The 19,124-nt window shown below is 41.6% G+C and overlaps 1 protein-coding gene across 2 annotated transcripts in view; it reads left to right on the top strand.

The window, feature by feature from the left end:
• LOC112254522 (cGMP-dependent protein kinase 1) overlaps positions 1 to 19,124 on the top strand; it is a 162,546-nt gene that overhangs the window by 59,009 nt on the left and 84,413 nt on the right. For both annotated transcript variants that reach the window (XM_024427198.2, XM_024427189.2), the window contains exon 3: positions 12,658 to 12,771. In XM_024427198.2, the coding sequence (XP_024282966.1) occupies positions 12,658 to 12,771 (114 nt within the window). The remainder of the gene's footprint in view (positions 1 to 12,657; positions 12,772 to 19,124) is intronic.

Raw genomic sequence — 19,124 nt, 5'->3', positions numbered from 1 at the left:
CTGAAATAAATCATTCTCTCTACTATTATTCTGACATTTCACATTCTTAAAATAATGTGGTGATCCTAATTTACCTAACAGGGACTTTTTACTAGAATTAAAAGTCAGGAATTGTGAAAAACTGAGCTTAAATGTACTTGGCTAAGGTGTATGTAAACTTCCGACTTCAACTGTATATATATATATATATATATATATAAAACATTTCTTACCGAGCCTTTCCATAAGTCCACACAAGTTTCTTCAATTGTCTTCTGACTGTAAATAGAGAGATGTTGATGTCGTGCCGTGACGCCAGCAGATTACAGATTGCCTTTGCCTATCGCTCATAATCTTCATGAATATAAGCAAGTGATGTCTGCACAATAATAAAGTTAGGTTTAACCAGAAATAAATCATTCTAAATAACAAACTGGCTTTATTTACACATTTCTGAGAATGTCTCACTCCATGTTCAACAATTGCCTTTTTCTCGTTCACTCTAGGTTAAATGAAAACGAAATCTCAAAAATATTGTTACTTTTTAAACAAAGCGATTATTTTTAATTAATTTAGAATTCCTCAGGTGATTAACTGATTTTTGTCCTCTGACGTCCTTGGGTAGGCAGAGGGAGTCTGGAAGGGCATCAAGGAATCTTTGGGTTGTCTGAGAATTTATAGCACGACTTTTGATGATCCTTGGTTGGGGTCTGAGCAGATTATTTGTTGCGATTGCAAACGTAATAAAATGGTGGTCCGATAGTCCAGGATTGGGACAAAACAAGGGACATGGGACAAAACAAGGTCCAGAGTATGACTGTGGCAGTGAATAGGTCCAGAGACATGTTGGACAAAACCCATTGAGCCGATGATGGCTCCGAAAGCCTTTTGGAGTGGGTCTGTGGACTTTTCCATGTGAATATTAAAGTCACCAAAAATTTGAATATAATCTGCCATGACTACAAGGTCCGATAATTCAGGGAACTCAGTGAGGAACGCTGTATATGGCCCAGGAGGCCTGTAGTAAACAGTAGCTACAGTAAGGAGAAGAAGTATTTGATACAATGCAGGTTTTCCTACTTACAAAGCATGTAGAGGTCTGTAATTTTTTTTATCATAGGTACACTTCAAATGTGAGAGACAGAATCTAAAACAAAAATCCAGAAAATCACATTGTATGATTTTTAAGCAATTCATTTGCATTAAAAACATTTTGTAAATTGAAATTTGCTATCGTAAATGTTAGCAACACCTCCGACTTTGCGGGATGCACGGGGGATATGGTCACTAGTGTAACCAGGAAGTGAGGCCTCATTTAACACAGTAAATTTATCCGGCTTGAGCCATGTTTCAGTCAGGCCAATCACATCAAGATTATGATCAGTGATTAGTTCATTGACTATAACTGCCTTGGAAGTGAGGGATCTAACATTAAGTAGCCATATTTTGAGATGTGATGTATCACAATCTCTTTCAATAATGGCAGGAATGGAGGAGGTCTTTATTCCAGTGAGATTCCTAAGGCAAACACCACCATGTTTTCTCAATGGGGATAGCTGAGCTGACTACACTGACTGTGCTAGTGGCAGACTCCACTAAGCTGGCAGGCTGGCCAACAGCCTGCTGCCTGGCCTGCACCCTATTTCATTGTGGAGCTAGGGGAGGTAGAGCCATAACGAATTATTATGGGAATAAATTTCACTGATTTACAGAAATATTGGAACAAATTTGTCTAATGAAGGCAAAAAAATGAGAATCCTCCAATCCTGTAGCCTACTCCTGACCATCACGGTATCGGGCCATTTTTCCCAGTCCATCCTAAGGGAAACCCATGAGGGTTTTGTTTTTTGCTATTCTCTGAATAGAAACACCATAATTTTAATCAAATTAATTATGCCAAATTTCTTCAAATCAATCCCATATACTATGTTATTACAAAAAAGGTTTTAAATTCTCTGGTAATACAAATACAGAATACTATCAAATGCTTCTCAAAGATGCCCTCGTGTTGTCAAACTAGCAATAACTTGCAGTAACAGAAAAAATGGCTGAGAATGAAATGACGTGCCACAGAATGCTGCGGCAGCATGCAAGGTGTGCCGCAGTATGACGCAACATTTAAAGAAGGCACCACTGTACAGTATGTGTGTGTGTATGTGTGTCTGTATGTGGAGGGTGTGTGGGCAGGGGGGGGGTGCTGTGGAATTATTTAAGATTCTCTTTGAAGAGGTAGGGTTTCAGAAGTTTACAAAAGATGGGCAGTGACTCAGGGGGAAGCTTGTTCCGCCATTGGGGTGCCATTACAGAGAAGAGCTTGGACTGTGCTAAGCGGAGGCTGCCCTCTCCTATGGGTGGGAGGGCCAAGAGACAGGAGGTGGCAGAACAGAGTACTCGGGTTGGGGTGTAGGGTTTGGACATAGCCTGAATTTAGGGAGGGGCTGTTCCTCTTGCTGCTCTGTAGGCAAGTACCATGGTCTTGTAGGTCTTGTAGTGGATGTGGATGCTTTGACTGAAAGCCAGTGGATTGTGCAGAGGAGCGGGGTGACATGGGAAAACTTAGGAAGGGTGAATGCCAGGCAGGCTGCAGCATTTTGGATAAGTTCCAGGGGTTTGTTGGCACAAGTGCGGAGCCCAGCCAACATTGAGTTTGTATTTGTATTTATTATGGATCCCCATTAGCTGCTGCCAAAGCAGCAGCTACTCTTCCTGGGGTCCAGAATAATTAAGGCAGTTTACAACAGTTTACCTTATGGAACAGCGGGGACTGTGAAGCAACACAAGCGTTTGCACAGACACACGCACACGCCACACACACACACACACATTGGCACACACACACACACACACACACACACACACACACACACACACACACACACACACACACACACACACACACACACACACACACACACACACACACACACACACACACACATACGATAACATATGCACTATACATACACATGGATTTAGTAATGTAGATATGTGGTGGTGGTGAGTAGGGGCCTGAGGGCACACAGTGTGTTGTGAAATCTGTGAATGTATTGTAATGTTACTTTTGTTGGACACCAGGAAAAGTAGCTGCTGCTTTGGCAGGGGATTCATAATAAATACAAATACAAAATACAAATATCAGTAGGCTTTGTGATGAATGAGCCATCTGATTAAATGAATGAAGGAGCCGAGTAGCCATAAATATCATTTAAGGTGCCCCAAAGCTTTTCACTATCATTCTTCATATAATTTATCTTTGTTTCATAGTGTAGTTTCTTTTTCTTTAGTTTAGTCACATGATCCTCATTACACACCACAGAACAGCAAATATTCTTTACATCATCAACATATGAATCACTAGTTTCAGTAGTCCAGACATGAGATGACAAGTGCCTGGATTAGGACCTGCACCACTTCCTATGTGTGGTAGGGTTGTACTCTACCAATGTTTTAGAACATGAACCTGCAGGAGCGAGTAACTATTTTGATGTTTGCAGAGAACGACAGGGTGATGTCCAAGGTCACGCCAAGGTTCTTTGCACTCTGGGAGGAGACACTGTGGAGTTGTCAACCGTGATTGAGAGGTCTTGGAGCGGGTAGACCTTCCCTGGTAGTAAAAGCAGCCCCGTCATGTCAAGGTTGAGCTTGAGGTGGTGGGCCGACATCCAAGCTGAGATACCTGCCAGGCACGCAGAGATGCATGTTGCCACCTGGGTGTCAGAAGAGGGGAAGGAGAAAAGTAGTTAAGTGTCATCCACATAGCAATGATAGGAGAGACCATGTGTGGATATGACTGAGCAGATAGTCTTGATGTATAGAGAGAAAAGGAGAGGGCCTAGACCTGAGCCCTGGGGATGAGAGTATGTGTTGAAGATGCAGATTCTCTCTACGTCACCTGGTAGGAGCGGCCTGCCAGGTAGGATGCAATCCAAGAGTGTGCAAAGCCTGAGACGCCCAGCCCTGAGAGGGTGGATAGAAGAATCTGATGGTTTGATCACGTTTTAGGGAAGACCCAGATGCAGACAGCAGACAGCAAGTAACAAAAGTTTATTACTAGAACAGAGGGCAGGCAAAATGACAGGTCAAGGGCAGGCAGAGGTCAGTAATCCAGATCAGAGTCCAAAAGGTACAGAACGGCAGGCAGTCTCAGGGTCAGGGCAGGCAGAATGGTCAAAACCGGTTAATCCGGTTAGAAAACAGGAACAATATAAAAGACAGGTGCAAGGGTTAAAACTCTGGGAGGCTTGAAGAACAAATCGAACTGGCAACAGACAAACAGAGAAAACAGGTATAAATACACAGGGGATAATGAGGGGAGATGTGAGACACCTGGTGGGGGGTGGAGACAAGCACAAAGACAGGTGAAACAGATTAGGGTGTGACAGGTTCATGGTGTTGAAGGCAGATGATAGATCTAGAAGGATGAGAACAGAGGAGGAGGAGGAGTCCTCTTTGGCAGTGAGAAGAGCAGTCTCGGTTGAGTGACCTGACTGGTTAGCCTGTCTAGGACATACGTTCCGCTAACGGAACCCCCCCCCCCAACATTCAGCTGAAAAGGCAGCGCGGGAAATTCTAAAATATTTTTTCGAAATATTTAACTTTCACACATTAACAAGTCCAATACAGCAAATGAAAGATAAACATCTTGTTAATCTACCCATCGTGTCCGATTTTTAAAATATTTTACAGCGAAAACAAAACATATATTTATGTTAGATCACCACCAAACCCCAAAAAACACACAGCCAAAGATAGAGTCACAAAAGCAGAATTAGAGATAAAATGAATCACTAACCTTTGATAATCTTCATCAGATGATACTCATATGACATCATGTTACACAATACATTTATGTTTTGTTCGATAATATGCATATTTATATCCACAAATCTCGGTTTACATTGACGCCATGTTCAGAAATGCCTCCAAAATATCCGGAGTAATTACAGAGAGCTACGCCAGACAACAGAAATACTCATCATAAACCATAAAGACGAAAGATACATGTTTTACATATAATTAAATATACACTGGTTCTTAATGCAACCGCTGTGTCAGATTTTTAAAAAACGTTACGAAAAAAGCATACCATGCAATAATCTAAAACGGCGCTAAGACGTTACAATATTTCTCCGCCATGTTGGAGTCAACAGAAATACGAAATGACATCATAAATATTCCCTTTGATGATCTTTCATCAGAATGCAGTGCAAGGAGTCCTAGTTCCACAATAAATCGTTGTTTTGTTTCATAATGTCCATTACTAGTGTCCAATTAGTTGCTTTTGCTAGCACGGTTAGTTCACATGTCCAAAAGCTGGCACTGGTCCAGACGAACTCGGACGAAATCTTCAACAAGTTATATTCCAGGTCGAATTTCCTGGTCAAACTAAGTAGAGAATCAATCTTCAGGATGTTATTTTCATATATATCCAATAACGTTCCAACCGGAGCATTCGTTTTTGTCTACAGAGTCATGGAACGCAGGCGATATCAACAGTAATGTGCGCAACCAGGAACTGGCATTCTGACAGACCACTGACTCAATCCCCTCCCATCCGGTCATACATCACACTAGAGGCTTCATTCCACGTTCTACTGATGTTGACATCTAGTGGAAGGCGTAGGAAGTGCGAACCTATCCATATCTTGTTTGGATGTGAATAGGCGATGACTTGAAATTCGACCAGCCCAAGAATTTCCACTTCCTGTTTGGAAATTTTCCTGCCCTATGAGTTCTGTTATACTCACAGACATAATTAAAACCGTTTTAGAATCTTCAGAGTGGTTTCTATCCAATAGTAATAATACTATGCATATATTAGCATCTAGGACAGAGTAGGATGCAGTTCACTATGGGCACGCAATTCATCCAAAGTGAAAATGCTGCCCCCTATCCCTAACAGGCTTAGAGTCAAGACGATTGTTCTGAGAGCGATAGTGAGAGAGTTGGTCAGAGATAGCACGCTCAAGTGTTTTGAAAATAAAAAAACAAGAGATACCGGTCTGTAGTTTTTGACGTCAGAGGGGTCGAATGTTGGTTTCTTGAGGAGGGGAGCAGTTCTGACATTTTGAATTCAAAGGGGACGCAGCTAGTATTCAGGGATGAGTTGGGTCTGGAGAAGGAAGGGGGTGGGTTCAAGCGGGTAGATTGACGGGCTGCCAGAACTCACTAGTTGCAGGATTTCATCTGGAGAGAGAGGGGTGAAAGAGGTTAAGGTGTAGGGTAGTTCTGTGTGCGTTGGACCAGTGGACTAAATAGGCTGAGTGAATGAGGAGCGGATTATGTCAACCTTCTTTTCAAAGTGGTTGACAAAGTTGTCCACAGAGGAGGAGGAGGGAGGGGTGGAGGATTAAGGAGGAAAGGGTGGAGGATTAAGGAGGGAGGAGAAGGTAGAAGCTTGAAATTTAGAAGCTTGAAATTAGAGGCTTTTTTTCAGAAGCTTGAAATTTAAAGTGATAGAAAGTGTTTTTATCAGCGGATACAGAGGAATCTGTGATGCTAGCCACTAATGCCGTAGCATGTTACTTTTGTATGAAAACATAAAACTGCTGCATCCAGGCCCTGACTCCTCATTTGAATGGAAAATAAGGGTGTACGGCTAACCCCCTACATTCTCTGTCATTCAATTCTCTGTCATACAAGAGAGATAATCACATTTGATGACTGGAGAAGTGGCAGAGATGAAACAGTTACGTTATTGTAATGAAAAGGGAGGGAGAGGTTCCACATTACACTAATTTCCCAGAGGTGTCTCGATTTTGCAGCACAGTTGGTGTATCAACTCATGGTCCACCAGTTGAGCCTAAAGGTAAGGTGATCTCTCTCTCTCTCTCTCTCTCTCTCTCTCTCTCTCTCTCTCTCTCTCTCTCTCTCTCTCTCTCTCAACTTAAGTTCTTGTGAACATTACACGTTTTCAACTCCTATTTGCTATTTATGGCCTGTAAGGCCTCATTGACCTGAGCTCATACAACTAGTTTCTGAGTAAAAAAAGCATAATGTATGGATTATTTTGACTAGAACAAATACTCAGATGAAACGTATTGTGTTATTTATCACAGACTACTTTGTAAAAGTAGTGGCGGATGTGTGGCGGATGTGTTGTTGCCTACCCTCACCACCTGGGGGCGACCTGTCAGAAAGTCTAGGATCTAGTTGCAGAGGGAGGTGTTTAGTCCCAGGGTCCTTAGCTTACTGGTGAGCTTTGTGGTCACTATGGTGTTGAACGCTGAGCTGTAGTCAATGAACATCTTTCTTTCATAAGTATTCCTTTTGTCCAGGTGGGTGGGGGCAGTGTGGAGTGCAATAGAGATTGCGTCATCTGTGGATCTGTTGGGGCGGTATGCGAATTGGACTTGGTCTAGAGTTTCTGGGATAATGGTGTTAATGTGAGCCACGACCAGCGTTTCAAAGCACTTCATGGCTACCAACGTAAGTGCTACGGGGCGGTAGTCATTTAGGCAGGTTATCTTCGCTTTCTTGGGTACAGGGACTATGGTGGTCTGCTTGAAACATGTAGGTATTGCAGACTAGGTCAGGGAGAGGTTGAAAATGTCAGTGAAGAGACTTGCCAGTTGGTCCACGCATGTTCTGAGTACAAGTCCTGCTAATACATCTGGCCCCGCGGCCTGTTTAAAGGTCTTGCTCACATCGGTTATGGAGAGCGTGATCACACAGTCGTCCGGAACAGCTGGTGCTCTCATGCATGCTTCAGTGTTTCTTGCCTCGAAGCGAGCATAAAATGAATTTAGCTTGTCTGGTAGGCTCGCGTACTTGAGCAGATTGTGGCTGTGTTTCTCTTTGTAGTCCGTAATAGTTTGCATGCCTTGCAACATCCGACGAGCATCAGAGCCAGTGTAGTATGATTCAATCTTATTCCTGTATTGGCGCTTTGCCTGTTTGATGGTTCGTCTGAGGGCATAGCGGGATTTCTCATAAGCATCTGGATTAGTGTCCCGCTCCTTGAAAGCGGTAGCTCTAGCATTTAGCTTGGTACGGATGTTGCCTGTAATCGAAGGCTTCTGGATAGGATATGTACGTACGGTCACTGTGGGGACAACGTCGTCGATGCATTCATTGATGAAGGTGGTATACTCCTCAATGCCATTGAATGAATCCCGGACATATTCCAGTCTGTGCTAGCAAAACAGTTCTGTAGCGTAGCGTCCACGTCATCTGACCACTTCCGTATTGAGCGAGTCACTGGTACTTTCTGCTTTAGTTTTTGCTTGTAAGCAGGAATCAGGAGGTTAGAATTATGGTCAGATTTGCCAAATGGAGGGCTAGGGAGATATTTTTATGCATCTCTGTGTGTGCAGTAAAGGTTGGTCTAGATTTTTCCTCTGGTTGCACATGTGACATGCTTGTAGAAATGAGGTAAAATGGATTCAACATATCCTGCATTAAAGTCCCCAGCCGCTAGGAGCGCAACTTCTGGGTGAGCATTTTCTGGTTTGCTTATGGCCTTATACAGCTCGTTGAGTGCCGTCCTATTGCCAGCATCGATTTGTGGTGGTAAATTGACGGCTACGAATAACATAGATGGGAACTCTCTTGGTAGATAGTGTGGTCTACAGTTTATCATGAGGTACTCTACCTCAGGCGAGCAATAATATTAGACATTGCTCACCAGCTGTTATTGACAAATAGAGACACACTCCGCCCCTTGTCTTACCAGAAGTAGCTGCTATGTCCTGCCGATGGTTAGGAGCCTGTAAAACGGCGCCATTATTAAAATCATAGTCACATACCTCATGTAGCCTAACCCATAGGCCTATATGTTTTGAAAAGATTTGTATCAAAACACTAAAGCAGACAATTAACTTCTTAAAATGAAGCACATGAATCCACTTTACAATGGGTGTAGAGCCTAACTGGCATACAACTTGTGGATGAGAGACTGATGGAGTGTGGGCAGCCTGCACGAGAAACAAATCAGAGCTCATGCCTTTCATGCAACTTTTTTCAGATCATCATAATCAGATCATCATAATAAATAACTCTAAATGTTTCTTCCTTAACCACTTAACTTCTTGACGCTACCCATCCCTTAAGCGGGATAATTGTCATCAGCAACTGCTGAATAGCATAGCGTCACAGTCAAATAATATTACTACAAAATATTCATATTCATGAAATCACAAGTGCAATATTGCAAAACACAGTTTAGCCTTTTGTTAATCCACCTGTCGTCTTAGATTTTGAAATTATGCTTTACAGCGAAAGCAATCCAAGCGTTTGTGTAAGATTATCGATCGCATGACAAAACATTAAGTACACTTAGCATCAGGAAGCTTGCTGCTAGGACAGGGAGACACAATGGCCGCTTTACTCTGTTGTGCAAAACTCACTCTGAGAGTCCCCACCTATCCACTTACGCAATGTGATCTTTCTCGCTCATTTTTCAAAATAAAAGCCTGAAACTATGTTTAAAGACTGTTGACACCTTAGGGAAGCCACAGAAAAATGAATCTGGTTGATATCCCTTTAAATGGAGGATAGGCATGCATAGGAACAGAGAGGTTTCAAAATAAGAGGCACTTCCTGATTGGATTTTCCTCAGGTTTTCGCCTGCAATATCAGTTCTGTTATACACACAGACAATATTTTGACAGTTTTTGAAACTTTAGAGTGTTTTCTATCCTAATCTGTCAATTAAATGCATATTCTAGCATCTGGTCCTGAGAAATAGGCCGTTTACTTTGGGAACGTTATTTTTCCAAACATAAAAATAGTGCTTCAACAGGTTAACACACTTTGTTGGAAATCGTTTGGAGGAAATATCCTTTTTATTTTATTCAGCTATGGTCAATTGTATTCTTCATACTATAAGATAATAAAAAATGCTACGAGATTCTGAGCAAATCTTGTCTGCTAAATGAAATAGTGTAGCCCGCAGCCATATGGCATAGCCATACCAAGGCCTAACATAAGGACAACACAGAGTATGCTATTCTATTCTTCTGAAATAGACTACATTTTATTAATATCATGTTTCTTTAGACCTGTCTAAAATAAATAATGGATCTTTTGTGATGGTGTAGGCTATATTAAATGGATTTATTTGAGTTTTATGGAGATGTTCTAAATGTCTGCATCAGTGGCTTGTAGGCTATGCATGGAAGCCAGGAGATGCTAATCGTGTTTATGTCTGTTAACGGTCAATTACCTGACAACATTTTATGACCGCCACAGCGTTACCCTTGGTCTGTAAGGACCACGGCTTTTGTGGAGCGATAAGTAATGATGCTTCGTGGGTGACTTTTGTAAATGTGTGCAGAGGGTCCCTGGTTCGAGCCCAGGCTGGGGCAAGGAGAGGGACAGAAGCAATACTGTTACACACACCAATGCTGTGTGTGAACACTGTCCTTACCTCATGTTCTTGCTAAAGAATACAGAAGTTGTATGTTATCAAACTCAGTTAAAATGTTTTTTTTTGCAAAGTGAAAGTAAAAATTTTTGGAAGTGGTGGGGTGTGCACCGCATATGCATGTCTGACACAATTGTATTATCACAAATGCTGACAGAAGGGTTTCTCCTTCAAGAAGTTAAAGTTTCTAATGACTTTTCTCCCTTTTTCTAATTGCTTCTCTTCTCTTACACTATATATACAAAAGTATGTGGACATCCCTTCAAATGAGTGGATTTCACGACGGACCAGTGTTCGATCCCGGGCTGTGTCGGTAGATCCATGAGGCATCGCACATTTGGCCCATCGTCACCCGGGTTAGGGGAGGGTTTGGCCGGCCCGGGATGTCCTTGTCCCGTCACGCTCTAGCGACTCCTTGTGGGTGGCCGGTTCGCATGCACGCTGACTTCAGTCACCTGCTGGTCACATTGGTGCTGCTGGCTTCCGGGTTAAGCGAGCAGTGTGTCAAGAAGCAGTGTGGCTTGGCAGGGTCGTGTTTTGGAGGATGCATGGCTCTCGACTTTTGCCTCCGTATAGGAGTTGCAGCGACTGGACAAGACTGTAACTACCAATTGGATATCACGAAATTGGGGAGAAAAAGCAGTAGAAAGTACAAAAATAAATATATATATATATATATATATATATATATATATATATATATATTAATTGTGGATTCAGTTAGCGTATTTCAGCCACACACATTTCTGTCAGGTGTATCAAATCGAGCACACAGCCATGCAATATCCATAGACAAACATTGACAGCAGAATGGCCTTACTGATGAGAGCTCAGTGGTTTTCAACGTCACACCGTCATAGGTAAAATTTCTGTCCTGCTAGAGCTACCCCTGTCAACTGTAAGTGTAAACTGTATCTGGAAGCAACATCAGCACAATAGCTGTCGGAAGCATCTTGAAATTGATTTCCATGGCCGAGAAGCCGTGCACAAAAGCCTAAGATCACCATGCACAATGCCAAGCATCGGCTGGAGTGGTGTAAAGCTCGCTGCCATTTGATCTGGAGCAGTGAAAACACATTCTTTGGAGTGATGAATCACCATCTGGCAGTCCGACGGACGAATCTGGGTTTAGCGGATGCCAGGAGAACGTTACATGCCCAAATGCAACTGTAATGTTTTGGGGAGGAGGAATAATGGTCTGGGGCTGTTTTTCATGGTTTGGGCTAGGCGCCTTAGTTCAAGTGAAGGGAAATCTTAACGCTACAGCATACAATGACATTCTAGACAATTCTGTGCTTCCAACTTTGTGGCAACAGTTTGGGGAAGGCCCTTTCCAGCATGACAATGCCCCCATGCACAAAGCGAGGTCAATACAGAAATGGTTTGTCGAGCTCAGTGTGGAAGAACATTACTGTCCTGCACAGAACCCTGACCTCGAGCCCATCGGACATTTTTGGGATGAATTGGAATGCCGACTGCAAGCCAGGCCTAATCGCCCAACATCAGTGCCCAACCTCACTAATGCTCTTGTGGCTAAATGGAAGCAAGTTCCTGCAGCAATATTCCAACATCTAGTGGAAAGCCTTCCTAGAAGAGTGGAGGCTGTTATTGCAGCAAAGGGGGACCAACTACATATTAATGCCCGTCAGAGCAGGTGTACATATACTCTTGGTCATGTAGTGTATCTTCTGCTTCAGTTATTTTCATCAGATACCTACCCATCACTTTGTTAACTGCCATAGTCTTTTTCCCAAGTCAACCTTTTCTTAAACAATCAGAGCTCTAGTTCCTCTGGAGTGTGCATATTTACGTGATGAGGCGCTTCCAAAACAAAATAGCTGCACTCGGCTCCAATCAGACAAAAAGGCTTTGCAATCACACCCATCCCCATCCACAAGCCCCAATCACACAGAAAGGATGTCCTTAAACTTAACCAGTTCAGGACATAACTGTGTCTCAGTACAATTCCCTTGTTTTGGATTTAATCTTTTATATTGATCTGTCTTACTGTTGCTGAGCCATTGCTAAGCCATTGTGAAATGTGTGATTTCACAGTCTACTCTATTCTGTATCATAGTGCTTAGCTAGTGCATACTAGTTGAAAATAATGTATGATCCATACAGGGATTGAACCTACAGTCTATCAGTTTATTAGCATTATGTTCTGATGTACTTTGCTAGATGGGGGATGATGTGCAAAGTCAAGTACAGGTGATATGCCACTTCTTTGTGTATTTTTCACATACATTTAGGGTGTTTGTGTCTATTTTCCAGATACATTAAGATATCGTGTGTTTGTGTGCATTTTTCAGATGGTAGGGTGGAGGTGACAAAGGAGAGTGTGAAGCTGTGCACAATGGGACCTGGGAAGGTGTTTGGAGAGCTGGCCATCCTCTACAACTGTACTAGAACAGCAACCATCAAGAGTGAGTTTACACACACACACACACACACACACACACACACACACACACACACACACACACACACACACACACACACACACACACACACACACACACACCCACACACACACACACCAACCCAGTGATGTGCAGTGAGGTCGGTGGCTGAGTAAGCACAGGCTATTATCAAAGCCGGATTTACTCACAAATAAACCCTAATGAATCCCAAGTGAATCATACAACCAGAGTGACATAGGCTATTAACCAAAATTGACAAACAATTTTTCACCAAATGTAAATACCTATGTAGCCAAGATACTCTACACAAGCAGTAGCCTCCGACGGCGGTATATTTAATGTAAATTCATACTCCTTAGCCTTTTCCAACGCACCGGCGCTCACAAACACACACAATAGTTTTATTGTGTGAAATATTATTACACACACGTAGACTGATTATACCAAACATATACCAACCCTCCCCCTCCCCAAAAGCGTGTTCAATGTTGTCCTCAAGGCAAAGGGTGGCTACTTTGAGGAATCTCAAATTTAAAGTATATTTTGATTTGTTTAACTTTTTATGGCTGCAGGGGCAATATTGAGTAGCTTGGATGAAAGGTGCCCATATCAAACGGCCTGTTCCTCAGTCATAGTTGCTAATATTTGCATATTATTATTAGTATTGGATAGAAAACACTCTGAAGTTTCTAAAACTGTTTGAATGATGTCTGTGAGTATAACAGAACTCATATAGGCAAAATCCTGAGTTGAAATCTAAACAGGAGGTCAGAAATCTGAGCTTGTATGTATTCACCAGAGTCCCCAATGAAATCCCCTTGAAATATGAATGATGTTGCTCTGCCTAGGGGTTCCACTAGATGTCACCCATCAATAGAAATTATAATGAGGCTTCTATGTTGTTGTGGGAGTCAATGAGAGCAGAATATATCAGATGTCCATCAAGCAGCCATTTTGTGATTGCACTTTTTCCTCATGGTAGTCACTCACGTTCCATTGCTCACGAAGACAAGAAGGAATACTCTGGTTGGAACTTTATTGAAGCTATATGTTAAAAACATCCTAATGATTGATTCTGTACTTAGTTTGAAATGTTTCTTCGACCGGTAATATCACTTTTTGAGTTTTTGTCCGATATAACGCTGACCAGAATTAGCGTTTGGATATGTATACCAAACGCGCTAACAAAAGAAGGTATTTGGACATAAATAACGGACATTTTCAAACAAAACAAACATTTATTGTGGACCTGGGATTCCTGGAGTGCTTTCTGATATAGATCATCAAAGGTAAGGGAATATTTATCATGTCATTTCTTGTTTATGTTGACGCCATCTTTGCGGCTCTGGTGTTTTTACTTTTGAGTGCGGTCTCAGATTATTGCATGCATTTTTTTTCTCGTAAAGTTTTTAAAAATCTGACACAGCGGTTGCATTAAGGATAGGTATATCTATAATTCTATGTGTATAACTTGTATTATCATCTACATTTATGATGAGTATTTCTGTTGAATGATGTGGCTACACATTATCACTTGATGTTTTTGGAACTAGTGAATCTATGCGCACCAATGTAAACTCAGATTTTTTTATATAAATATGAACTTTATCAAACAAAACATGCCTGTATTGTCTAACATGAAGTCCTATGAGTGTCATCCGATGAAGATAATTCAAGGTTAGTGATACATTTTTTCTTTATTTCTGGTTTTTGTGAATGCTATATTTTGCTGGAAAATGGCTGTGCTTATTGTGGTTTGGTGGAGACCTAACATAATCGTTTGTAGTGCTTTCGTTGAAAAGCCTATTTGAAATCGGACACTTTGGTGGGATTAACAACGAGAATAGCTTTAAAATGTTATAAGACACATGTGTGTTTTAGGAATTATAATTATGAGATTTCTTTGGTTTGAATTTGGCGCCCTCTATTTTCACTGGTAGTTGTCATATTGATCCCGGTATCGGGATTGCAGCCATAACAGGTTAACACTTTTTTGGTTACTACATGATTCCATATGTGTTATGTCATAGTTTATATGTCGTCACTATTATTCTACAATGTCGAAAAAGGTAAAAGAATCTCAGTCAAGGTGAAACAGCCCTCTACCCAGTGGGCACACACTGGTTGAATCAATGCTGTTTCCACACCATTTTAATGAAATTACTTTGATACAACATTGAATAGATGTTGAATTGACGTCTGTGCCCAGTGGGTAGCCACAACATATTGGATTTTGCTCTGGGTGAGTGGCTCAGTAGACAAAAGTGGCGCATGCAGCTCACCATTTTTGTTATTTCCTAATTGTTGTGCTTAAGTTTACACCTTAGGTGTTACCACCATAGGCCTACACACATTTCATTGAGCCTGTGTGTGCTATGAGTCTGTGTCAGGATGAGGGACATGTGTTTATGGAACACAGAGGACATGGGTACAGATTGGAGATGTAGGGTTGGATAGGACTAACACAGTAACAACACAAGGTGGCTGATAGCCTAGTGGTTAGAGTGGCGGACTAGTAACTACAAGGTTGCAAGATCGAATCCCTGAGCTTACAAAGCAAAAATCTATTTTTTTGCTCCTGAACAAGGCAGTGAACCCACTGTTCTTATGCTGTTCTCACTTTGTGTTAGGACATCTACAATGGATGTATGCAGATTCTGTACAGCTCAATAATGTTGTATCTGAAACTTTATCAGTTTCATTGGCAGGTCCCAGTCAGATTCACATAATATCCCTGAACTTAACCTCTATTGAGTCATTAATAAATTACTCACATAAGGCTGTGATGTATCAGCGGCCCAGGTGTGAAGGATAGAGGGGAAGAGGAGAGGGCATGAGGGCATGAGGGGAAAGTTATTTACCTTCCTCACCTATGATTAATAGAGGTGAGGAGGCTGTCAGTCAGCCACCTTCTACCTGTTCCTCTGGCCGGAGTGTTGCATCTCCTGGCTCCGTTGCCATGGTGTTGAGTCCTCAGAGAGGGTTGAGACTAGGTCTCTGGGGTATTCCCTACAGTTAGTGTCTCGCCCTTCACAGTCCCCTGCCACCTTACACTCCCACTCACATGTCCCCCACTACCACTGCTCACACAATGTGGAATTACTGTGTGTTTTTGTGTGTGTGCATGTGAGTTATTTAATAAAATCATATATTTTGTTGCCAGTTTGAAGCATCTGGGAATGGATATGTACAGTATATGTTCTTCCAGGTGACTTTTCAAGTGCGCACTCCTCTATGTATCATTTGAAATCAAATGTTATTGGTCACATACACATGGTTAGCAGATGTTATTGTGAGTGTAGTGAAATGCTTGTGCTTCTAGTTCTAATAGTTCAAAAATATCTAACAACTACCTAATACACACACATCTAAGTAAAGGGATGGAATAAGAATATACAGTTGAAGTCTGAAGTTTACATACACCTTAGCCAACTACATCAAACATTTTGGGTAGCCTTCCACAAGCCTCCCACAATAAGTTGGGTGAATTTTGTCCTATTCCTCCTGACAGAGCTGGTGTAACTGAGTCAGGTTTGTAGGCCTCCTTGCTCGCACATGCTTTTTCAGTTCTGCCCACAAAGTTTCTATAGGATTGAGGTCAGGGCTTTGTGATGGCCACTCCAATACCTTGACTTTGTTGTCCTTAAGCCATTTTGACACAGCTTTGGAAGTGTGCTTGGGGTCATTGTTCATTTGGAAGACCCATTTGCGACCAAGCTTTAACTTCCTGACTGATGTCTTGATGTTGCTTCAATATATCCATATAATTGTCCTTCCTCATGAAGCCATCTATTTTGTGAAGTGCACCAGACCCTCCTGCTGCAAACACCCCCACATGATGCTGCCAACGCTGTGGATCACTATGGTGTTCTTCAGGTTGCAAGCTTCCCCCTTTTTCCTCCAAACATAACAATGGTCATTATGGCCAACAGTTCTATTTTTGTTTCATCAGACCAGAGGACATTTCTCCAAAAAGTACGATCTTTGTCCCCATGTGCAGTTGCAAACCGTAGTCTGGCTTTTTTATGGCAGTTTTGGAGCAGTGGCATCTTCCTTGCTGAGCGGCCTTTCAGGTTATGTCGATAAAGGACTCATTTGACTGTGGATATAGATACTTTTGTACCAGTTTCCTCCAGCATATTCACAAGGTCCTTTGCTGTTGTTCTGAGATTGATTTGAACTTATTGCAAATGTACAAATGTCAGCCAGCAAGTCAGCATCCATCAGTCAATAAGATATCATTCTGACACCAAACTGATACAAACTGACACCAAACCCACTTTGTCCAACTCGTTTAGAAGCCAAATGTCACATATTTCAGAGCAGGCGCAAAATTCACAGTGCCTTCTGTTTAAACCATAATAGAAACTTAAAACACGTAGTTACTTTCTAGCTGCGGGTCCAGTTCCAGCATTGTGTTTAGGCCTAAAACACTCTGACGTTTCCAAAACTGTAAAGATATTGTCTGTGAGTATAACAGAACTGATGTTGCAGGCGAAAGCCTGAGAAAAATCCATTCCGGAACTGCCCCAAGTTTTGAAAGCGCTGCGTTCCAATGAGTCCCTATTGAGCTGTGAATGTGCCATCAACAAGGTTACACTTTCTACGTATTCCCCAAGGTGTCTACAGCATTGTGACGTAGTTTTACGAATTTATGTTGAAGAATAGCCGTAGGCGGCCACATTGCGTAAGTGGTCACATGGTGGCTCCGAGAGAGATTCTCGCGTAAAATACAGAGGTAGCCATTACTCCAATCGGTCCTACTGAATAACTAATTGTCCCGACGGATATATTATCGAATAGATATTACAAAAACACCTTGAGGATTGATTATAAACAACGTTTGCCATGTTTCTGTTGATATTATGGAGCTCATTTGGAATATTTTTCGCTGTTTTCGTGACTGCAATTTCCGGGCGATTTCTCAGCCAAACGTTTTGAACAAATGGAGCTATTTCACCTACAAAAATAATATTTTGGGAAAAAATGAACTTTGGCTATCTACCTGGGAGTCTCGTGAGTGAAAACATCCGAAGTTCATCAAAGGTAAACGATTTAATTTGATTGCTTTTCTGATTTGTGACAAGGTTGCCTGCTGCTAGCAAGGCATAATGCTATGCTAGGCTATCGATAAACTTACACAAATGCTTGTCTAGCTTTGGCTGTAAAGCATATTTTGAAAATCTGAGATGACAGGGTGATCAACAAAAGGCTAAGCTGTGTCTCAATATATTTCATTTGTGATTTTCATGAATAGGAATATTTTCTAGGGATATTTATCTCCGTTGCGTTATGCTAATTAGTGTCAGGCGATGATTACGCTCCCGGAATCGGGATGGGGAGTCACAAGATTAAGAAGTTTTTAAATGATGTTCGATACATGTATTTACAAGAACGTTTAATACTATGAATTGTGTATTTAGTATCTTTGCGCTATGCTATTTCACCGGATGTTAGCCTATGCGGGACGTTAGCGTCTAGGGAGGTTATTCCCAGAAAAATGGCCTTAACATTTGCAATAAGCAGCCATTCTCCATGTGGTGTAATTTTTAGGAACAGCGGAAAAATGACCAAAATTTGAAAATGTTATAAAATGGAACCCAAATGTCCGAGATACTTTATTTAATGACTTCCCGGAAGATCTGGTCCTGGGTCACGGCCTGAGGCCCTTGCCATATTTTAGAAACATTTGCAGACGTCTAGTAAGGGACGGTACATTTGCAATATGGAGATCCTCATCAATTATACAGCAAATGCCATTTGCGTCCCTTTTGCAGGTCATGCCACAACATTTCAATTGGGTTGAAGTCAGGACTCTGACTGGGCCACTCCAGAAGGCGTATTTTCTTCTGTTAACCTCTAGCGTCGAGCAATCCCGTATCCGGGAGCGTAATTACAGCCTCAAAGCTCATTACCATAACGCAACGTTAACTATTCATGAAAATCGCAAATGAAATGAAAGAAATATATTCACTCACAAGCTTAGCCTTTTGTTAACAACACTGTCATCTCAGATTTTCAAAATATGCTTTTCAACCATAGCTACACAAGCATTTGTGTAAGAGTATTGATAGCCAGCATAGCGTTAAGCCTAGCATTCAGCAGGCAACATTTTCACAAAAACAAGAAAAGCATTCAAATAAAATAATTTACCTTTGAAGAACTTTGGATGTTTTCAATGAGGAGACTCTCAGTTAGATAGCAAATGTTCATTTTTTCCAAAACGATTATTTGTGTAGGAGAAATCATTCCGTTTTGTTCATCACGTTTGGCTAAGAAAAAAATCCAAAAATGCAGTCTCTACAACGCCAAACTTTTTACCAAATTAACTCCATAATATCGACAAAAACATGGCA

Source organism: Oncorhynchus tshawytscha, linkage group LG01 (genome assembly GCF_018296145.1).
Source record: "Oncorhynchus tshawytscha isolate Ot180627B linkage group LG01, Otsh_v2.0, whole genome shotgun sequence".
Taxonomy (NCBI): domain Eukaryota; kingdom Metazoa; phylum Chordata; class Actinopteri; order Salmoniformes; family Salmonidae; genus Oncorhynchus; species Oncorhynchus tshawytscha.
Note: the sequence above shows the minus strand (reverse complement) of the source record. Positions and strands in the feature narration are given on the sequence as shown.